Source organism: Eutrigla gurnardus (genome assembly GCF_963514095.1).
Source record: "Eutrigla gurnardus genome assembly, chromosome: 21".
Classification (NCBI taxonomy): domain Eukaryota; kingdom Metazoa; phylum Chordata; class Actinopteri; order Perciformes; family Triglidae; genus Eutrigla; species Eutrigla gurnardus.
In genome coordinates, this window is record NC_139932.1 from 11076554 (window position 1) to 11097355 (window position 20802).

Consider the following 20802-nt stretch of genomic DNA (forward strand, 5'->3'; position numbering starts at 1 on the left):
TGCCAACATTAGTTTTAGTAGTTTAAATGGATGCATACTTTTCTCGTTAGACAGCAGAAGAATGACATAAAAACGGGAGATATGTTTTTAATTTACATCTATAGGGATAATTGGAAAGGAGTGTGAACATGTTTAGTTTTGGGAGATCTCTTAATATCACCGTATTTAATCACCGTCATTTCTCCTGGTTCTGACATGAGAGTTATTTCACTCTCTGCACTGAAAGCAAAGTCTCCACTTCATATTTTTACTTTGACCTTTTAAGGAAATGACACATTCACTTCCCCACTCCTGCTCAATGGTGTCAGCTGTTTTTTCTTCTGTCCCCCCTGTCTTTTTGCTCTTTCTCAGACAGTAGTTATAATATAGCACCATTTGCTGAATGTGGTTTAAAAAATGGGATATCTTGGCGGCTGGAAGGGCACTTTTGACACATCTTGTCAAACCGCAGATTTGTTCCCGTATTCTGAGACCATTACCGCAGGGCTGCGAGTCTCTGGAGGTGTAGACATTGTGTCCTCGCTCGCGTGTCCCGCCCTCTCCAGCTACTCCACATCTCCACACGGCCTTTACCGAGGTAATTTACGCGGGATGTGAACAGGAGGACACACTTTTTCACAAAGGAGTCGGAATAGGATCATATGTTGAGCGTCAGAGACGAGACATGCTTGATTCATACAGAATAAACGACATAATAATTACAAAAATAATCATTCCATATGACAGACGTGATGTAATCAGAGCAGTAAGTAGTGACAGTAATAGGAAAAATAATAGAAAATGATTTCTCATAATAACAGCAGCAGTGGATATAATAGGATGATGATAATAATAGCATAATAATATGGAACTATGGCACAACCACCGTCCAGCAGCACCTGCGAGGTGAGAAAGCACAAAGACTCAAAGAAATGAAGCTAGTAACATGTAGATGAATTAAATGCACTTTATTTTGTAATTGTTATATCATAATTTATGTGAATTAGAGGGGGTAAAAAACAGAAATAACCCTTTAAAAGGGGCAGAACAGCCCAGTCGACTGACCTTGTCCCAGCTGTGCGTAGTAACCCAGGAGCTGAGATCTTTAAGACTCTTCCTCATCACCGCTACGGATTATAAAGGAAAGCTGTAATCCAATGCGCTTCCAGCAAACCAAATCAACTGCTGCACTGATGAGCTCACAGATGTGCGTGTGTTTGATGGAATGGGATAAGTTAGGATGGATTAATAGAACTGTTTTTGTCTGATAGTTTATTCCCTTTTCCTTTGTACTCGGCGTACCACACCAGAACACAGATCTGGTTACACACATGCACACATCCTCTCATACGCATCTCCACAGGTAGCTGAACGACAGACGGACAGAAAAAAGAAGTGAAGACAGCGTGAGGGATCAGAGAAAAAATTAAATCGGCAGTTTAACGTTTTATTATAATCACCACAAAGCCTTCTAAATGATCAAGCTTTCATGTCTTAGAAGTTAATCTCAGAGGTCAAGTCTGCTTTAGCTCTGTTCAGCAACCGTGGATCCAGACAGGTCACCCAACAGAGGATTCAGAGGGAGAGACAGACAAATGGATATGGAGAATGAATAAATAGAAAACCTGTAACCCTGCCGGTGATCAATAGCTTCATTTGTCACTGATGAAGGATCTGAACTGGGGCAGGTCCCATCCTGTTTACAGCGATTCAGCTAGAAAACCCGATTCAAGAGCAGTTATTTTGGCATGTGGAGATAAGTTGGTTCCCCTGGGGCAACACGAGCTGTAACTAGTTTGAAGTAAACACTACGCAGACAGTGTTATCTACGACTGAGTGTGGAGTGAATGATTAATATAACTGGATATTAATGGAGCACGAGGGCTACTTGGGAGAGTTAATATAATGCTTGATTCACGTGGGGCAAAAAAGAAAATGTGGGAGTCGTTATGGAATATTGTGAAATATTGCGAAAGTAAGTTTGCAGCATTTAACAAAAGAAATATGTGTTGAAAGACCTCGACACAGATGCTTCTGACAGTTTTGTGGTTCTCTATTGTTCTTTCTGTGTGGCCACATTCCAGCCACTCACATTTGTTTTTCATATTCTGATTTCCAATGGTTTATTCAAATGTTATGGCGACTATTTACATGTGCTTTCCCTCGAGGTATCCCAGTAGTCTCCAGGCTTGTCTCAACCTGGAGCACGGCTCTCCCGCTCCCTTCCCTTCAGCTCTGAGCTTTTGTGTGTTGGCGGGTGTAATGACTGCCCGTATGTCCGCACGTCTTCTTCACAGCAGACATTTGGGCATCCCGTGGCAGGAAAAGCACCGGTGTGATTCAACAGCATTGATAATGGCTCTGTAGCGCAGCGTCTGTGGGAGACTCTAAAACCGGGGGAAGACCCGTGATGGAGCTTTAGTATCATACAACCTCCTTTTTGCCGGTTCCCTCCATGTTCGGTCAAGAGGCTCCACCAGCTCCATTCATGCAACCTCCACTCCACAGTCTTACATAAGCTGTGTGTTACGGTCGGAGGCCTAAAGTGTGCTGTGTGCAAAATGAAGTGTTATAATCCCTGATTTATTACCTGCTTCAGTGGCACTGACATGCTGGGATATTGCTGAGCGAGAGAGGCAGGGGAAAAGGGGGAGAGGGACAGCGGGGAAAGGGAAGAGCTAATGTGAAAGAAGCGCTTTAAGGATGTCACCTTTGCTGGAAATCAAGTCTCGCAACAACTGGCTGCATGAAGGTTAAAACTTCCCGAGGTCGGACGCCTGTGTGCATGTGTGGATGCCTGCTTAGACTGGAGCCTAATCGATACTGGATGTCGGCGGCAATGAGCAATGATGTTAGTATTGATATTTGAGAGTTTGAAAAAAAGAAGACGCTTATATTATTACATAAACATACTTGATAGGGATCCATTAAACATGGTGAAGAATTGTGATCAAGAATTATTCTTGGCAATAAAGTTAAAAAAAGAACGTCCTCTGTGGTCTCTGACGGACAGACTATGCTAACGTTATTGATTCATTGCTTCTAAGATGTCCTTATCAATCAAAATATAGGTTTGTGTTGTTGTATCGAGATATGCTATTGGCCATGTGGATGTAACCGTGAAGCTCTAATTCAGATAGACAAGCCTTTCCATTATTGTTAAGCAGACAGCAGAGCCAGTTCTCTGTCTTGGACCAAAGCACACAGAGCACCCGAGAGTTTTGTGTCCGGGTTTTCTACTGCAGCAAAAAAACATCCAGTCATTTCAGCAGCTTCAAGCAAACTACGACTCATAATTAATTACTGTGTCGAGAGGAAAAGGGGGATACTGGAAACCAGAGATGAGACCGAAAGAATGGCAGGGGAGGCAAAGAGGGATAAAGAATGAGCGATAGAGAGAGAGAGGGGGCAGAAATGTTCACTCTCATGAAATAACAGAAGGGCTAAGGGGAAGCTAGGAGGAGAAGATGTATGGGGAAGTGGGGATGGATGGACGGATGGATGGAGAAAGAGAGGGAGGACGTGTTGGGACTTAAGATGGTGCCATTCGGCAGCCGATGGAAGCGAGCGCTGATTTGTCTACGCGGCCCTGCATTCCTGTCTGCCCGTTAGCGCGGGGAATAAGGGAATAGGGAGAGAGAAAGAGAGAGAAATGGAAGACGGGAGCGAGCTAGAGGCTTTGAATTTGTTCTATGAAAGCAGCTGTCAGACAGTGCCTAGCAACACCATTTAAGAAGGATTCTTGGCTGCGTTTACAGTGATTACAGCGAGAATATCTGCCTTTTTGATTCCGAACGCGCTTTCATGGCACGCTGCTATAACTAGGGGGGCAGTTCAGAAGGATGATCGAGGGGATATCTTCTTTGTTAACACAAAATATGTCATTTGGGCTTCTTGTTATAGTTGGTTTAAAGGGGAAATATTACAGCGATGCTGCACTTCTCGTCCTCAACATTAGGTGGGCATTAGTGGAGATCAGCTTTACCTGAGATGATCGTCTTTTGTTTTCCTTATTGGTGCGTTATTCTGCATCCTATACAGCTAATGAGTGCGGATGGAGCTCGTCCAATCCTAATCATTTTCCCCACATCCTTTTGCGATTACACTCTCTAATGCTCCCTGATGAGTCGCTTGTGCGTCTTTTTCTCGGCACTCGCTCATCCTAACCGAATCCAGTGCTTCATTAAGTTCGCCCTGTAAACGGCCCTCTCCGGTCACTGCCGTGTGGCTTGTGGCCCCTCCCATCCAGGAAGTCGGCCGCGGTCTAACCCAATCGGAGCGAGGCGCTGATGGCAAGGCCAGTGGGCTCTTCAACAGTCCTCTTAATGACATTAGAGCCTCTTGATCTGTGCTGATGATAACACACTCCACCAATCTCAGCCTGCATCAGCAGCCACTGCACAAAGGTCCAGCCCGAGCCAAGAATGCACTCGTGTGTGTGTGTGTGTGTTTGTTAGAGTGACCTTACTTTGGAACCAAGGACTGCTTGAGTGCTGCACTCCCTCAAGGACTCGCCGCTCTCTTTGCAGCATATATTGCCACCAGCGATACTGTAACAAAAGACGCAATGCAGAGATTATTATTTCTGTAAAGAAAACATTATGGAGTCCCTTGACCCTAGAAAAGTGAGTGTGTTTGAACCCCATCATGCCGAGGAGGATTAGTACGTCTGAGATGTGGGAAAAAGGGGTAACAGAAGGAGTGGCAACAAAAATGAAAGAGATTGAGTGAAGAGAGCGGATGGGCAGATGTCCGCTATTTCTCTACAATCCAGAAGGGTTGTCTAGTTGGATCCGTGCCTAGACCCCTTCTTTGAAACGCTCTGACTCACTCTAGACAGAAAACAAAAGACAGAAGGATTTTCAGCAAGCTAGCAAGAAAATATCTGTTATTGACATACTTATAATGGATCAGAAAAGTGTGTCTTTTATAACGTATCTTTTCAGGACAAATACTTTTACTTTTCTGCATATGTTAGTGCCCTGACAATCACATTTGATTGACTGTGATTGCATCTTAAAAAAATAGGATTTAAGACTGCAGTCGCCATGCCGTTCTGTTGCAGGAGAAATTCCAACTGTTGGCAGGAAGTGATCATAAACGCTGCCATTTAAAGTAATCTCTGGGTTTGCAGAGTTGTCAATATCATCATTCTGTTTGGTGAATGCATTGCTTATATTTGAAAGCCGTTGTTTGCATGTAATTTAGTAGCCCGAGTCGACCAAACCCTGGTAAGACCGGAGAAATACTCTTGAGAATGAGAATTGAGAGTCAGTCAGTCGTAATTGGCACATTCGGGCATTAGATATCGCCCCTCCTCTATGTAATCTGTTAGCTGTGTGGCTGCCATGAACTGCAAAATCTGTCTGGTACAAAGTCTGTTTTTCTTTAATGGACTGAACAGGGAGAGGTTCTCTTGAAAAACCGCGGTGCAGATTTGAAAGCCCAACACTTGCTTTAATAATGGAACACAATGCATTATTTGCAGCGTGTTGACGCTTGTAAACACTGGGTACGATTTTCTACATCTGTAGCACATAATGTCAGAGTCTCTGTCATTCATATGGAATGCACCCCAGTAGACGGTATGATCCTAAGGCTGTCTTTGTCATATCAACAGCTCCGTGGTGGATTAGACCTCCTAACCCCGATCTAGACAGGGTATCTGGTGACAGTAATCCATGCTGCTAATCCACGTCTTGATGTAACCAAGGACACCCCGCCTTCTCTCTCCATCCTCTCTGTCCTCGTTTTTTTTTCTTTTCTTCCTTTTCTGCTGCTTCCTTCCTGAGAGAGATGAGTGTGCCATCTGTTTCATGTATCAGCGGGGGTTATCTTAGCCTGATAGGCATGTTATACCTGATCACTCCATCATTACTTGCATTTGTATCTGTTTGTAAGGCTTGTGTGTGAGTGATAAGGCAGACACACTATTCTTTATCTGTCTGTCCTTGTTTTCCCCTGAAAACGGTTGTTGCTCTCGCCTCCAAAGCAGTAGTTTTAATTGTTGTTTAAGGATGAAAGCTAGTGTTAGCATGTTGCTACTCACTTTACAAATCCCCACCAGAAAAAAGTAGACCGATTAAGGAATAAGAATGCAATTGTATGTTTGTTTCTTTAACCCGAGACAAATAATTATCCAATTATAATTTTAGCCTTATTAATGTCATGCTCATACGATAGCTGCATGTTTTTAAGGGTGTTTTCATTTGCCATGTGAGAGTATTGACTTGGTGCTTTGTTGTGTCAGCGTTCACATGGAGACTTGTGCTAGCCTGCGCTCGAGTCTGTTGTTGTTTCAGAGAAAACGGGTATGTTGAAGTGGTAATAATGAGTCATGGATCCTCCTGTCCTCTGTCCCTTGCTAATTCACTTATTCCTGCAGGCAGGCTGTGTGTGTGTGTGTGTGTGTGTGTGTGTGTGTGTGTGTGTGTGTGTGTGTGTGTTGTTTGGGTTCCGTCTTAGTTACAGCTTCTCCTGAGCTGCATGCTTGGCTAGCGGAGGCCTGTGCCTTTTCCCCCTAGCCATCGACGAGCTGAAAAAGCCTCAGTTTACTTTGCTCTAGTTTAATTTGTTTTTGCCAGTGTTGTAGTTGGGCGGCGAAATGTACCGTCGTCGGTGCCAAGGGTATAACGCCAGTTTGTGTGTGTTGGGGGAGGGCCATTCCTGCTCTATATGCTTGCTGTGTTGGTGTGTGTTTCATGTGAAAACGTGTCGTCGGAGTGTGTCTCTCGCTGTGTTTTGGGCTCTGGACGGTTGTGTGTAGATTGGCGAGCCTGCGTGTGTGTAAGTGTGTACGTTTGTGATTGTGATTATGCTCGGCGAGCGCAGGGACACTTGTGTTTTTTCTCTCCGGTCCCAGTGTGTGTGGCTGTGATGCAGAGTGACGCTTATTCCTCTGATCAGTGCCACAGCGCAGCAGGGGTCTGGGCTGGTTGGAGGTTTTGGGTGAGTGGTGGTGTTGGTGGGGGGGGGGGTCTTCACCACTCTGTCAGTACATCCACTGATCTGGGACACACATCTCTGTCTGCTTGTTTTTCTTTTTACTCATTTCTGTGTCACTGTCTTTCTCCCTCCCTTGCTTGTTTTTGCTCTTTTCTGCAACTTTTCTTTTCCCATGCGGAGTATCATATAAGACTTCCTGCCCTTCTTCTTCTTCTACTACTACTAATGTTCACCACCCAAATACCTCCACCCAGGACTCATCATATCGCAAGAGTCTTATTAAATGCCCGTCAACAATCCCCTTGTTGTAACAGGAACCCCCACAGGACTGCATGTTACGAGGGATGCAACCAAGCTGCCGAGCAGACCTCGTGGTAGCATTTGAGCAGCCTCATAAGAGCAGGTACAGCCTGAAGCAACCGCAATCCATCCGAAAAGACAGCACTGGGTGTGAAAACTGTTCCCAGTGTACAAAAGCTACAAAGGGCACAATGTCCCATGAAAACATAATACAACAAAACTACTGTCTACTGGAATGACTCCTAAAACTCTCACTAACCAAACCAGATGAGACCACTAGATTCTACAAACTATTTATGGCCCTGGCTATTATAGGATTCATACAAGCATGTTTTTTTCTGACTACGACTAGCTTACATCAATCTATGTGTGCAGCCATCAATCAATCCTTCCATTCAAAGCAAACGGACTCAGCACATCCTTGTAGCTGGAGATACTCTTAACATCTCCATTACTTCTCTGAAAGCTTTCTTCCGTTTCGCTTGTATGCCGTTTCCTGCTGACCCCCCACTCTTCATGCTGTTCCATCTCTCTTAAATCATTGTCATCATTATGCTGCGTTCACGTCTGTTTACTTGTAATACAGTTGTCTTGATTGTCTGTGCGCGCTAGCAACTGTCTTTCACCTCCTTTCACCTCCCCGACAGATTACCTTCGATATGTGTGCAGTCTGTTTTTTTCCCTCTTCATGACTATAAAGGATTATGTGTAATTACTTCTTACTCACTCCCAATCTCCTAATCCCATTCGACTCAGTGTTTTATATGAATGCGATAGTTATTTTTAAGTATTTTACTCTATGAGAAGTTAAGCTGTTTTACCAAAGATATGACAGTTTTCTTCAATCCCAAGTCATTTCTTTCAACATAAACGCCTCCCCCTCTGTCAGACTATAAATAGCAGGGGATTATTTTGTCGAGGCCTGCTTTTTTTTTTTTTGTTGTTTGTTGTCTCCTCCGATTGTCATGTCTGGCCTGGGCTTTCCATTACACAATCATTGCCAAAGCAAAATAGCTCATGACATATCCATAATAGCTTTGCCTAATACCGTTGTCCCCGGAATTAGCTTTGCAGCATCAAAATACTTTTATCTGAAACCGAGTCATTTGTAGCGGTTGATCTGTGAACCTAACCGGGTGTTTGTGTCTTGAGCTCGGATTTGAGCAACATTTCTGACAGCCAGACTAAATGTATGCATGAGAGATGGAACGGGAATAAAACCCTCATTTAGATCAGGGTGGGTGAGACACATTTTATCCATCTGCCAACACATTTCTTGTGTGTAGTCATGACGATGCCATTTCACCTGACTTCTGTTCTATTCTCCCCCGGGAGCCACGTTACACTCGCCAAAAGCAGGATAATGCCCTTAATTGGCGACGTCACACATTTCTAAATGTAAATGTTGTTTTCGTCTCCCCCGTTTGGACCCGCAGTTTTTTACGGTTACCGTTTGATTCTCGCCGGCTGGCTGCTCACGGCGTTTAAGAACACCGAAAATACAACAGGAGAACACAAACATCCCAATTATGTTCTAAAGACGGAGCTCATCCTTAGGTTTGAGTCTCACAGATGAAGGGTTGTTTTTGCCTGTGGAAGTGTATTTAAGGGACTGCTAATTGTGAATGCATTAGCACTCTTTGATGTCTATAGGACTGTAAACGTGTGATTTTGATTGCTATTGGAGTAAATCTTGCGGAGCGGTCAGCTTCACACTTTCCTTCAGTCAACATTCTCTTTGCTCCGCCCGTCAAAGCAAACATAATTATTTCTTAAAGTGGAGAAATTAGTTCGACAACGTCATTTTAAAAGTTATTTTACCGCCACGCTGTGATTTGCACTCCAACATCACCACCAGTATCGCTCCTTATTTTAATATGCATAGCCTTATATACGGGCAGGCGACGGAATAAGCATGTACTAATGGCACGGCTTGGTAAAGATAAGCCATGTTACAATAATCATACCCTGCTGGTGTGTGTGTCTGATGTGTAAATCCTCAGCACCAAAGCGAGTTTTAATTAATGGTGCTTGATGATCAGCAGGCAAAGGCAAACAGCAACTAAACGAGTGTGTGTGTCTCCCCCCTCCCCCCCCCCCCCCACACACACACACACACACACACATCAGGAAGGATAATTGCATTTCACCAACAGACTCATGTGGCTGCCACACTGCCATTGCAGGCTACCACTGATGAGTGTATTTTTTTCTTCTTTTCCTTTCAGAGGTTTTGAGTGTTTTCTGCCAACAAAACAATTGTTTCTCAAGGGAGGCTCCTGGGAGCCTTCTATTTAGTTTTATATTTGGATGTCAGCTGTGTTTGAGTGCATTAATGTTGATACTCATGAGGATAGGTGGATGCGATAGTGGTGTAGCAGCTTTTCCCTCCGTCTCGCACTGTCTCACGCCCTTCTGTTCCCTTTCCTCCCTCCCTTCCTCTCTGCCTCCTTTTCTATTAATAATAAAGCTGAATAAAGTTGTCAGGGAATTTCAGAGGAACACTTTGTTATGGCCGTCCCTCCCGCTAGGTAAATGAGAGGTGGGAGCTCTAGTGCTGTTCCCTTGGTAAGATTAATATGCAGCTCCTGGTTTTTATTTTTAACACTATGGGCTCTCTGCCCTGTCATTACTCCTCAAGTAGCAGCACACACCTTTCAGTACAATTGCCCTGCTGGAAACACCAATTTGGTGAATGCGGTCGTTTTTTTCAGACTCCTGTTTTTGTTGATTTTAACACTTCACTATTGTGTCACGGGTTGCACGGTGGTGTAGTGGGTAGCACTGTCGCCTCACGCCAAGAGGGTCCCGGGTTCGATTCCCAGGTCGGGTTTGGGTCCCTTCTGTGTGGAGTTTGCATGTTCTGATAGACTGGTTACCTGTCTATCTCTACATGTCGGCCCTGTGATAGACTGGTTACCTGTCTGTCTCTACATGTCAGCCCTGTGATAGACTGGTTACCTGTCTGTCTCTACATGTCAGCCCTGTGATAGACTGGTTACCTGTCTGTCTCTACATGTCAGCCCTGTGATAGACTGGTTACCTGTCTGTCTCTACATGTCGGCCCTGTGATAGACTGGTTACCTGTCTGTCTCTACATGTCAGCCCTGTGATAGACTGGTTACCTGTCTGTCTCTACATGTCAGCCCTGTCATAGACTGGTTACCTGTCTGTCTCTACATGTCGGCCCTGTGATAGACTGGTTACCTGTCTGTCTCTACATGTCAGCCCTGTGATAGACTGGTTACCTGTCTGTCTCTACATGTCAGCCCTGTGATAGACTGGTTACCTGTCTGTCTCTACATGTCAGCCCTGTGATAGACTGGTTACCTGTCTGTCTCTACATGTCAGCCCTGTGATAGACTGGTTACCTGTCTGTCTCTACATGTCAGCCCTGTGATAGACTGGTTACCTGTCTGTCTCTACATGTCGGCCCTGTGATAGACTGGTTACCTGTCTGTCTCTACATGTCAGCCCTGTGATAGACTGGTTACCTGTCTGTCTCTACATGTCAGCCCTGTGATAGACTGGTTACCTGTCTGTCTCTACATGTCGGCCCTGTGATAGACTGGTTACCTGTCTGTCTCTACATGTCAGCCCTGTGATAGACTGGTTACCTGTCTGTCTCTACATGTCGGCCCTGTGATAGACTGGTTACCTGTCTGTCTCTACATGTCAGCCCTGTGATAGACTGGTTACCTGTCTGTCTCTACATGTCAGCCCTGTGATAGACTGGTTACCTGTCTGTCTCTACATGTCGGCCCTGTGATAGACTGGTTACCTGTCTGTCTCTACATGTCAGCCCTGTGATAGACTGGTTACCTGTCTGTCTCTACATGTCGGCCCTTTGATAGACTGTCCAGGTGAACCCTGCCTTCGCCCAATGTCAGCTGGGATCGGCTCCAGCGACCCTGAATACAGGATAAGCAGTAGACGATGGATTGAAGGATGGACTATTGTGACACTGTTTTTTGGGGGGTTAAGTTATAATATATCATCAACATCTTTTACTGGAATTGTATTTACGACAGGGCTATTTTACGATATAAGTGTTTCTCTTATTTTGTCCACAGCCTGTATTCCCCTATTCTGCCTCACACTCCTAGTTTACGGCTGCAACATAGCAATGGTAATGATCGCTCTTTGATTCTCACTCATCCGTGCGCCAACGTGCGTGCGCGCACACACCAGACACGTCACCTTTTCTATCTCTGTATCAGTTTTCCGTATCCCTCCCATCATCCTCTCTGGTCCTCTTATCATGTGTGGAGAGGCTGTCTGCTCTGTTCTTTCTCTATCTCTGCCTGCCAGGAGATGGAGGGGAGATTGGTAAGATTGCAATGAGGTTGCATTTGACACCACCGTAACTCGTGATTGCTTGGATATGGACTTGAGATGAAATGTGTGGCTGGATAGTGTCAGGTGGTTACACCATTTTCTGGGTACAGGCGTTCATGGGGATCATGGTTAAAAGCAGGATTGTTTTTACAGTCTGAATTACAAAGTTATTATAATGGGGATTTAGAATTAGAATCCTTTCAGCTATAAAAAAAAACAACTTTTTTTCATCATGAAACTATTTAATGTGGTGCTATTACACAACCATGTAACATATAACACAACTCTTGCATCATTATATCATGAATTCAATTTCAAATGAAAAGATCTTGGTTGCACTTTACTAGTACTATTTTTACATCTTTCTGGATGATATGGTAAGCACAACCCAATACATTTGTATTCAGTGTTTCATTCAGTGCCTGCGTCCACGTAAAACTAAAACCCGGGATAGTGCCCAGGTGGACACCACTTCTCATACCAGCCATTGGAAAGGCCTAATTAGCAGGCGGCACACACGTAGGACTCCCGTGTTTACAGGAAATGCTGTCACATCGCCTTGATAATCAGTGCTGGTGTGTGTCTTATCCTGTGTGCTCAGCTCACATGTTCATTAAATTGGCATTGTTTAACGTGTGTGTGTGTGTGTGTGTGTGTGTGTCTGTCCATTATGGCTGTATGTGTATTACCAAGACTTTGCAAATGACTTGAGGACTATAGGGGATCTTATTTCTGCAACCACTTGCACTTCCTTCTTAATTGTTCCTCTCCTGCTCATAAACCACATACTTTGTGTGTGTGTGCGTGCGTTTATGTTAAAGAGAGAAGGAAGGTCCTTTTCTCTCCGCTAGCAGTGTCAGCAGGTGAGCCGCCCTGTTGGGAGAAAAGAGAGAAATCGCCAAAGCATGCAAATTGCTACTCCAAGGGGAGAATCAATTAGGTGCATGGTGGCTGGAGCAGAAAGGCAAGCAGGGGCGTAGAGGGGCAGGGGTCCATGCAAAGAGATGGTGCGGCGCCACGCTGATCACCTCCTCTGAGACGATCCATTACTCCTCCTCTTCTGTCCCCTTCCTCAATCTATGGACGTATTCTATTGGCTCTCCTTGTACATTGCTGTCTGAACCTCTACTGTGCCTCGGCCTCATTTGTTCTGCTAGATAACTTAATAGTACCTTATATGTACAATGTGTATACATCAATGCCATGTGATGGTTGCCTTAATTGTGTGGTCATTTGTAATATTTGTGTTGCTTTTGTTCACTGGGTTTTGTCTCTTTCCTCTCTAGGTACATAATGTCCTCCATCTCAAGAGAGGCTTGATCCCGATTGGCCGACAGCGCTGGACTGTGCCTCCCTCCCTCTCCTCACCACTCCCGACCTCAGAACAGCCATGACGTCCCTCACCAGGACACGGACCTGCTTTTTTGTATGCTGCTTCCTGTCCAGTCTGGAGCTTCCTGTGACGTCACAAACGGTGGTGCAAGCCCCGCAGGCTCACAGCGCCGGCTCCCAGGTGATCACAGCGTCCCTCGAGGAGGAGGAGTACGCGTCGTTTCGCGCCGAGAACCCTAAATGGACATTCAACCATCTGGCAGTGGACTATCGCAATGGCAATGTTTACTTGGGGGCGGTCAATCGCATATACAAACTGTCCCCGGGCTTGGAGGTCCAGGTGTCCCACGAGACCGGCCCGGACGAAGACAACCGTAAGTGCTACCCGCCGCGTATCGTCCAGCCCTGCAGTGAGCCGCTGACACTCACAAACAATATCAACAAGATGCTCCTGATGGACTATCGGGAGAACCGGCTGCTGGCATGTGGCAGCCTCTATCAGGGCATCTGCAAACTTCTCCGTCTGGATGACCTTTTCAAACTAGGAGAGCCCTTCCACAAAAAGGAGCACTACCTCTCTGGTGTCAACGAGAGTGGCTCTGTGTTTGGCGTCATTGTCTCATTGGGCAATGCCTCTCCAGACATGCTGTTTGTAGCTACAGCAGTGGATGGCAAACCAGAGTACTTCCCTACCATCTCTAGCCGCAAGTTGGCCAGAAACTCTGAGGAGGATGGCATGTTTGCCTACGTCTTCCATGATGAATTTGTGGCCTCTATGATTAAGATTCCTTCAGACACTTTCACCGTCATCCCAGACTTTGACATATACTACATTTACGGCTTTGCCAGTGGGAACTTTGTCTACTTTCTGACTTTGCAGCCTGAAATGGGGGCTGGGCCAACCACTGGATCCTCCTCGACCGGTCGAGAACAGGTCTACACCTCCAAGATAGTCCGCCTTTGCAAGGCAGACACTGCCTTTAACTCCTACGTGGAGGTGCCTATTGGATGCATCAGCGGCAATGTGGAGTACCGATTACTCGAGGCGGCCTACCTGTCCAAAGCGGGCGCTATCCTGGCACGCTCACTGGACGTGGCGCCGGATGACGATGTTTTGTTTGCCGTCTTCTCAAAAGGCCAGAAGAGGCGTCCACGCCAGGCCTCGCAGGACTCTGCCCTGTGCGTCTTCTCCCTGCGGAAGATCAATGAGAAAATCAAGGAGAGGCTGCAGTCGTGCTACAAAGGTGAAGGCACGCTGGACCTGGCTTGGCTCAAAGTCAAAGATATTCCCTGCAGCAGTGCGGTGAGTACTACGAGAACACACACACACACACACACACATGCAGGATATTAACCATCCACTGCCTCTTTGAATCTGCTCACCCTTTAAACAATGCAGCTGAATGCTCAGCCAAATTACCACACTTCCAATCTCCGTAACAGCATTACAAATTCACTGATTCAGTTCATTTAATTTCTCGCACAAAACTAGGTTAAATTAGGTGTTACGTGTTTAGACAACCCGCACAAGCAGCCAAAGCCGTTTCATGTATTCTTCTGCTTGATCTCATTACGTCATCGATAAAAGCTCAGTGTGCATTTGTTAGCCATCACGTTCCTTGAGATGAACCACTCGGGTTTGGATAATGGCTTTTCAGTGTGTAGATCAATTGAAGTGGTTTTATTGCAAATGGATGGCTGAGGATTTTGGAATTTATTTTTATTTATTTTCTGTTTGTAATCTATGGATAATTTATTAAACTACATGGACAGTTTTTCTACACGTTTATGTGATAAATACAAAACTCATTCAACTTCCACAGGCTTTCTATCATAAGAGAAGGCTGAATGAGTGAATCTGCTGGTCCTTAACCAGGCCAGTCTTCTGATTTATTCATTTATTTTCAAAATTGAGGTTCTGGAAACCATTAAATGCAAAACAGCCACAACTTTACAAATATGAAATTGAAAGAAAAGAAATTACACACAAGGCCACTTTTTCTTATTATCTACAAGATCCACAACTGAGAATTTCTATAGCCGCAAATACTTCCAACCAGAATGTGATCACTTGGTTGCGGCCGTATTTCAGCAACATAAATTTGATGCTCTCGGGCTCATATTGTCCTGACCTTAGCCATGCACTATCTTAAGCCATTATGGAGTTGACCCTCTCTTGTGTTTGGTTGGGGAATCGCAGTGTTTATCTATTAATCCGTCTCTGGCACGGCGCACGTGCCGTGGCGCCTTTGTCTGCCGCTTGAGGGCCTGATGAATCATGCCTGGGGTGGAGCTGTCAGCAGGGAGAGGAAGTGTGAGGGAGCACACAGGGGTTAGCGCTGAGGAATGATGCCATTTCAGCATGCGCCACAGTATCGCCATCACCACTGCATAAATTAGACCCCGCTGAACAAGTGACGGTGGACTCCGCGGGAGACGGATGAGTTGTGACACACATACAACACACGCGCACGTGCCGCCACACTTGTAAGTATGGCTACTGCAGAGATGGAGACGGTGGCTTTTCACGGCAGAGAGAGGCTGATGATGGAGTAGAATAATGGCAATAAATAAATTGTTATATGAAAGGCTTATTGAGGAATTTATTAACACGTAGACCAGATAATTCGTGGCTGCTTTAGAGTGGAGTGAATGCCTCGGACATAAATAAGGAGTCCTATTTAAATACACACAAACACACATAAATCAGGGCCCTATTGCTTGAGCATTAGTAAATTAGTAAGTGTAAGTATGGGCTGTAGATATGATTTCATATCATGAGTATTTCCACATTGAGATCATGCTTAGATAAAGAGTTGTGGGCAAACATAACTCCCATCTTGCGTGTGTCTGTGATGGATAGTTGGTGTCTCTAATATCCCATGGTTGATTATTATTACTTTTTTTTATGAAGCGTTGGTTGTTAGTCACTGATTAATTCCTTTGGTGCTTTAAATTATGCATGACCGGGAGCGCTGTGCCTCTGATATCATCAGAAATGTAGTTTAAGCTTCTTTTTTTTTGTACAACTATTTTTATTTAATTTCATGCTTTCCACCATTAGGTTCCCACTTACAGTCTAATTCCAACAAATATATGAATCCTTCATGTTTAAGATTATATACAGTATTCTATCCGAGATACATGTACATGTGTCTGATGTCCACACACACACACACACACACACACACACACACACACACACACACACACACACACACACACACACACACACACACACACACACTCACACTCGATCTATGTCCTGTAATCTCCACTAGAGTCCCCCCTTACCCTCCAGCTATATCACAAGTTATTTTCTAAGTTTTAAAGTGCCTTCCGCTTTGATTCACTTAATGTCTTTTCTATGATAAAAAACATCTCATCAATTATTTCCGAATCTGTAAATGTGGGGTCTGTTTGTTTCCAGTGTTTTAAAGTGAGCTTCTTAGAAACCAGGGAGGAAAACATGATCTGCCATCCTGCAGCACATCTTATTTTTACTCTCTGCATTCTCAAAAATACACAGCTAAGCTGATTTTTTTGTTTTTACAAGTAATAGATATCATTCTTTGATTTCATTCCACACTTTTTTTCACTTAAATACGAAGCCAGAGCGAATATATCGGGGACTCTTGAAGCCACACTTCACACACCACCAGAGGAATCTGCATGAACTTCAACTTGTATTGTATTAATTGCTAACATTTTTTGAAAGACAAGAAAGAAAGTTGAGATTTATACTGATGGAGTTTGTATTAAAAAGTTATGTAAAACCTTAGTATAGGCACTATATGGGGACACAGTATGTCATCAGATACTTATTCATATCACTGAATTTGAGTTCATAATAATAATGTAAATATATTAAGGAAAGTTTAACGGGTGTTTGTTCAACTCACATCAAAGTAAAGATATGTTCAAGGACACAGGCCTCAGTAGGATAGTATAAAAACGTACACCATCTTTAAGAGGCTTTCGAGTGTGAAAGATGGTTGGAGAGAGTTGGAGAAGTTTAGAAGAAAAAGTATCTACAGAGAGTGATATGATGGGCGAGAGAGCAGTAGAGATAGATGGTAAGAGAGTGAGGAGGAGGGGGGGGGGGGGGGATGCTTCCTCTCTTCCCCAAATGGCCACGCTCGGCTGAGCCACATAATGCATGCTCAACAGTATAAGTCTGCAAAGGGCCTGCATCCATAGATCATTGTGAAGTGGCATGTGACCTATAAAAAAAAGCCGCTGCCTGCTCCCTCCGTGTTCACTGTGTCAGCAGAAAAAACAAACACCAAAACAGCGGGATCGCAATAAATCCACTATGTGCTCTCTTCTCTCTCATCCTCGATTCATTGCACACTGCCTGTGCCGCTCTTTCCTCCTTTTGCCCGTCCTTCCTCCTTGCGTTCTTATAAAATGAGTCGCCGCCGTCGCATCCTTCCGTTGTGCTTCCCCTCCTCGAGTCCCTGCGTCTCCCCTTGTAATGCTTTCCCTATAAGCACCGGGTGAAGTTTTGTCCCACACTCCGCCTTTCTAAACATGAATGAGAGAATTACAAGGTCGCCTGTAAGTCCCCGACAGGCCACGGCCGTCCCCTCATCCCTTCTGCTAATGATCATTAATTACATGTCATTAACTAACATGCCACGGGCTATTCTTCCACATTTGTCATGTGCTATCGACTTCACATTCAGAATTCACTCCAATTAATTAGATTATTCTAGTCGGCCGCCGCTGTTTCTTTTGAGTCTTTTTTCTTGATCTCTCTCGCAGCCCTCCCAACACACACTCATCCCCGAGCCCCCGTTTCATCCTCCACTTGAAAGGAACTCTTCCTATCTGACATTCTCTGTCTTCCCACCAGTGCCCATATTTCATGTTATTGACTCTTTTTTCCCCCCGTCTTCTATTTTGTTCTTTGTTTGACAAATCTTTGAGCGGCGGTGTCGTCTCCTGTGCTGACCGTCTCCATCCCTCCTCCTCCTGATTGCGGGAGCTTAATCAACGGCTGGCTGATGCTGCTGATGAGTCAGTCTCGGCCACATCCTCAGGAAAGGAAATGCTAGTGGATTCATTAAGAATATCCAGACTGCCCCCCCCTACCCTACCCTCCTCCCCACTTCACCCCACTCCATCCACATATCCGCTATCCTGCTTGCTGGCTGGCTCGCTAATTAAATCTCCATACATGATACCACTTGCTAAAGGTCAGAATCCATCACAATATCATTATTCTGTGATTAAACAAATGTCTGCTACTTCCTACGCTGTAGTCTGCTGGCTGCCCTCCACCTGAAAATACGGACTGAATTTAATTTAATTGAATAGCGCTTTCATTTCTTTTGCCCTCTTATTTTTTTTTTATCTTTTGTTGTGCTCTTATCAAACAACTTTGTCTTTTCCTACTACCTTATTATCTTAGTCCTCGGTTAGCGCTGTACAATATTTAAAAAGTTATTGAGCAAAACACACTTAGTTACCAATTAAACTGTATCAAATACACCGAATAATGTTGAAATTTGAATGCTTCTTCTTCTTTTTTGTATGCCTATTCATTCTGTTTAAACCTGGCATCCCTGCACAGTTGCAGATAAAGATAAGGCTGCACTAATATTGTTTCTATTTTACTACATAATTTGTAGAATACATTCCTGTGGTGGCTTTAGGATTCTTTTTAGCTCATTTTGATCCAAACATGTCTTTATCTAATGAAATATTCTGCTTCGATGCATTTGTGTTGTTGTTTAGCCTTTCAGCAACTTTTTCACTGCGTTGAAAACTCATAAAATGTGACAACAAACATTCAAAGCTCCATTCAAAAACCTCAATAAAAGAGCTCCATATTTTTAAAATGACATTCGGTACAACTCAAAGGAATACTATCTCATGTAGTTTTCATTCATTTGGTTCAAAAGGCCTTCCTGAACTGTATGTGATTGCCGCTAATGTTTTGTCCCCCGACGTAAACGTAAAGCAATGTTCTTTCTTCACTTCAAATTATTGTTTTTATTATCATCAAAGCAGTCTCCAAGGAGGCATGCAGAGGGAACCTTAAATCTACTTGGTGACAGCACTTGTACTCGGCATTGACACTCTTGCATTCATACTGAATGTTGAGGGGAAAAAAAGAAAAAAAGGCTCTCTTTTGGAATGCCCTGCAGATAGCTTTGACAAACGGACAAAGAGCACCGTACTCCAGCCCTCAGAAACGGATTCACAAGGACTCCTGCTCTTACCAAGACGATGAACGGCACATTTTTCAGTTTAGCCACTTTTTACAGAAATAATATCTCTGTTTATGATGGAATATGCTGCATATCCGTGTTTCTTGCTCTCATAAAAAAAGCTGTTCATCTTAACGCCACACTCACCTGTGTGTATACATTTAATTCTAGCGTTGTTTTACTGCTTCTTGCCCTCCTGGCAATATATTTATTTTCAGATGTGTTTGTAACAACACGTTATGAAACTTGCTTTGACATTCTGCATCTTGCTCATTCAGTTTCTGCCTGAAACCGACATCTAAAAGCAGAAGAGACCTCGGATGGCTCAGTTGAGTATACGGTTTGACAGACTCCAGAATAGACTGTTTTTGTGATGAGGCGTATAGGAAAATGATTTATGGAAACGGGACACTAGCGGGAGACTGACTTGTGCAATGCAAGTGTGTGTGTGTGTGTGTGTTAACTTCATAGTGTGTGTGATGGTGTGTTTGGTCACGCATTGCTAGTGTGATGGAAGGCACCGCGGATGAGTAGTCAGACGGACCCCAGTAGCCATCGGTCCATCTGATACACAGACACTCGTCCTCGCAGGCACACAAACAAATTAAAGGTACAGAGCTCCATTTAAACCTGGAGAATCAAAGGCTTTTGGGTTTTCCCCCCAAAACGACTAGGCCGCCCCCCTTTTCAGGCAATTAATATACTAATTGGCCTTCTTTGTCAACCAAAATTGAGTCAATTAGTACATTTTTTTCAGACTAAATGACAAATATGTGTGCCTCTTTGGTAAACACAAGATTTAAAGTGGTGCTTCGTGCCTTGTGGAGAGAGTCAGTTTTACAGATGTGTTGATTAAACAAGTAATCGATCAGAGGGAATCCAAAAGAAATTACTTTGATGAGGACAGACTGAAGTAGAATTTAAAATGCCAGCATTCATTTAAGGCATGCTGTTGACAATTCCAACCGTGGCGTTTGCAGCCAGTCTCTAATTAAAGTCTTTGCACAACATTTTGTCGCAGCTTGTATCTGGCGAGAGCAAACGCATATTACAGAAGACCACACAAAAAAAATGTTTTCATCACATAGTCTCATTTGCCTACTGCTGTAAACTAGCACAAAAAAAAAGAATAATGTCTTGACTGAAATACTTTATCCACAGGAAATGAAATTTCGGCATGATTCATTCAAAGCATTAGAGACGGCATGCTTTATATGCCTTCCAATCATTGTGAGCGCAACATTCTCCTGCATATCTTGATTTACAGCTGAAGTAATGGATGCCCATCCTGCTTTTTGCGCTCTACTTCAAAGTGACTCACTGTTGCGGCGGGAGTCATGCAGCCAATGTTTGAGCATAGTCAAATTTGAATGTTGACATTATATCTTGCAGGGAACACTGCAAACCCACTTAGTCATGACATAATTCTCTAGTGCTGTCTGTCATCCTGGCAGGTCAGTCATTTAGCACAGTAGGCCAGAGGAAATACTGGATGTTTGAGTGCCTAATTATACAAAGAGCAACCACGAGGATATGCTTTTCTCATTTTACTCCCCTATTCTTTCTTTGCAGGGGAAGTGTTGCCACGTAATCAGCCTTAACTCTACAGTAAAACAGGCTAACGTGTGTAGCACAAGAAAAGAGTTATGGCGTATAATAATGCATTAAAGAGGAATGGAAGTAAAAGCAA

General features: G+C 44.1%; 1 protein-coding gene across 2 annotated transcripts in view; it reads left to right on the forward strand.

Annotated features, from left to right (window-relative positions):
* plxna4 (plexin A4) overlaps positions 1–20802 on the forward strand; it is a 341055-nt gene that overhangs the window by 9456 nt on the left and 310797 nt on the right. For both annotated transcript variants that reach the window (XR_014599104.1, XM_084038253.1), the window contains exon 2: positions 12849–14197. Coding sequence is in view for 1 of the 2 variants with exons in the window: in XM_084038253.1 (XP_083894379.1) it covers positions 12953–14197 (1245 nt within the window). In the remaining variant the exon portion in view is untranslated. The remainder of the gene's footprint in view (positions 1–12848; positions 14198–20802) is intronic.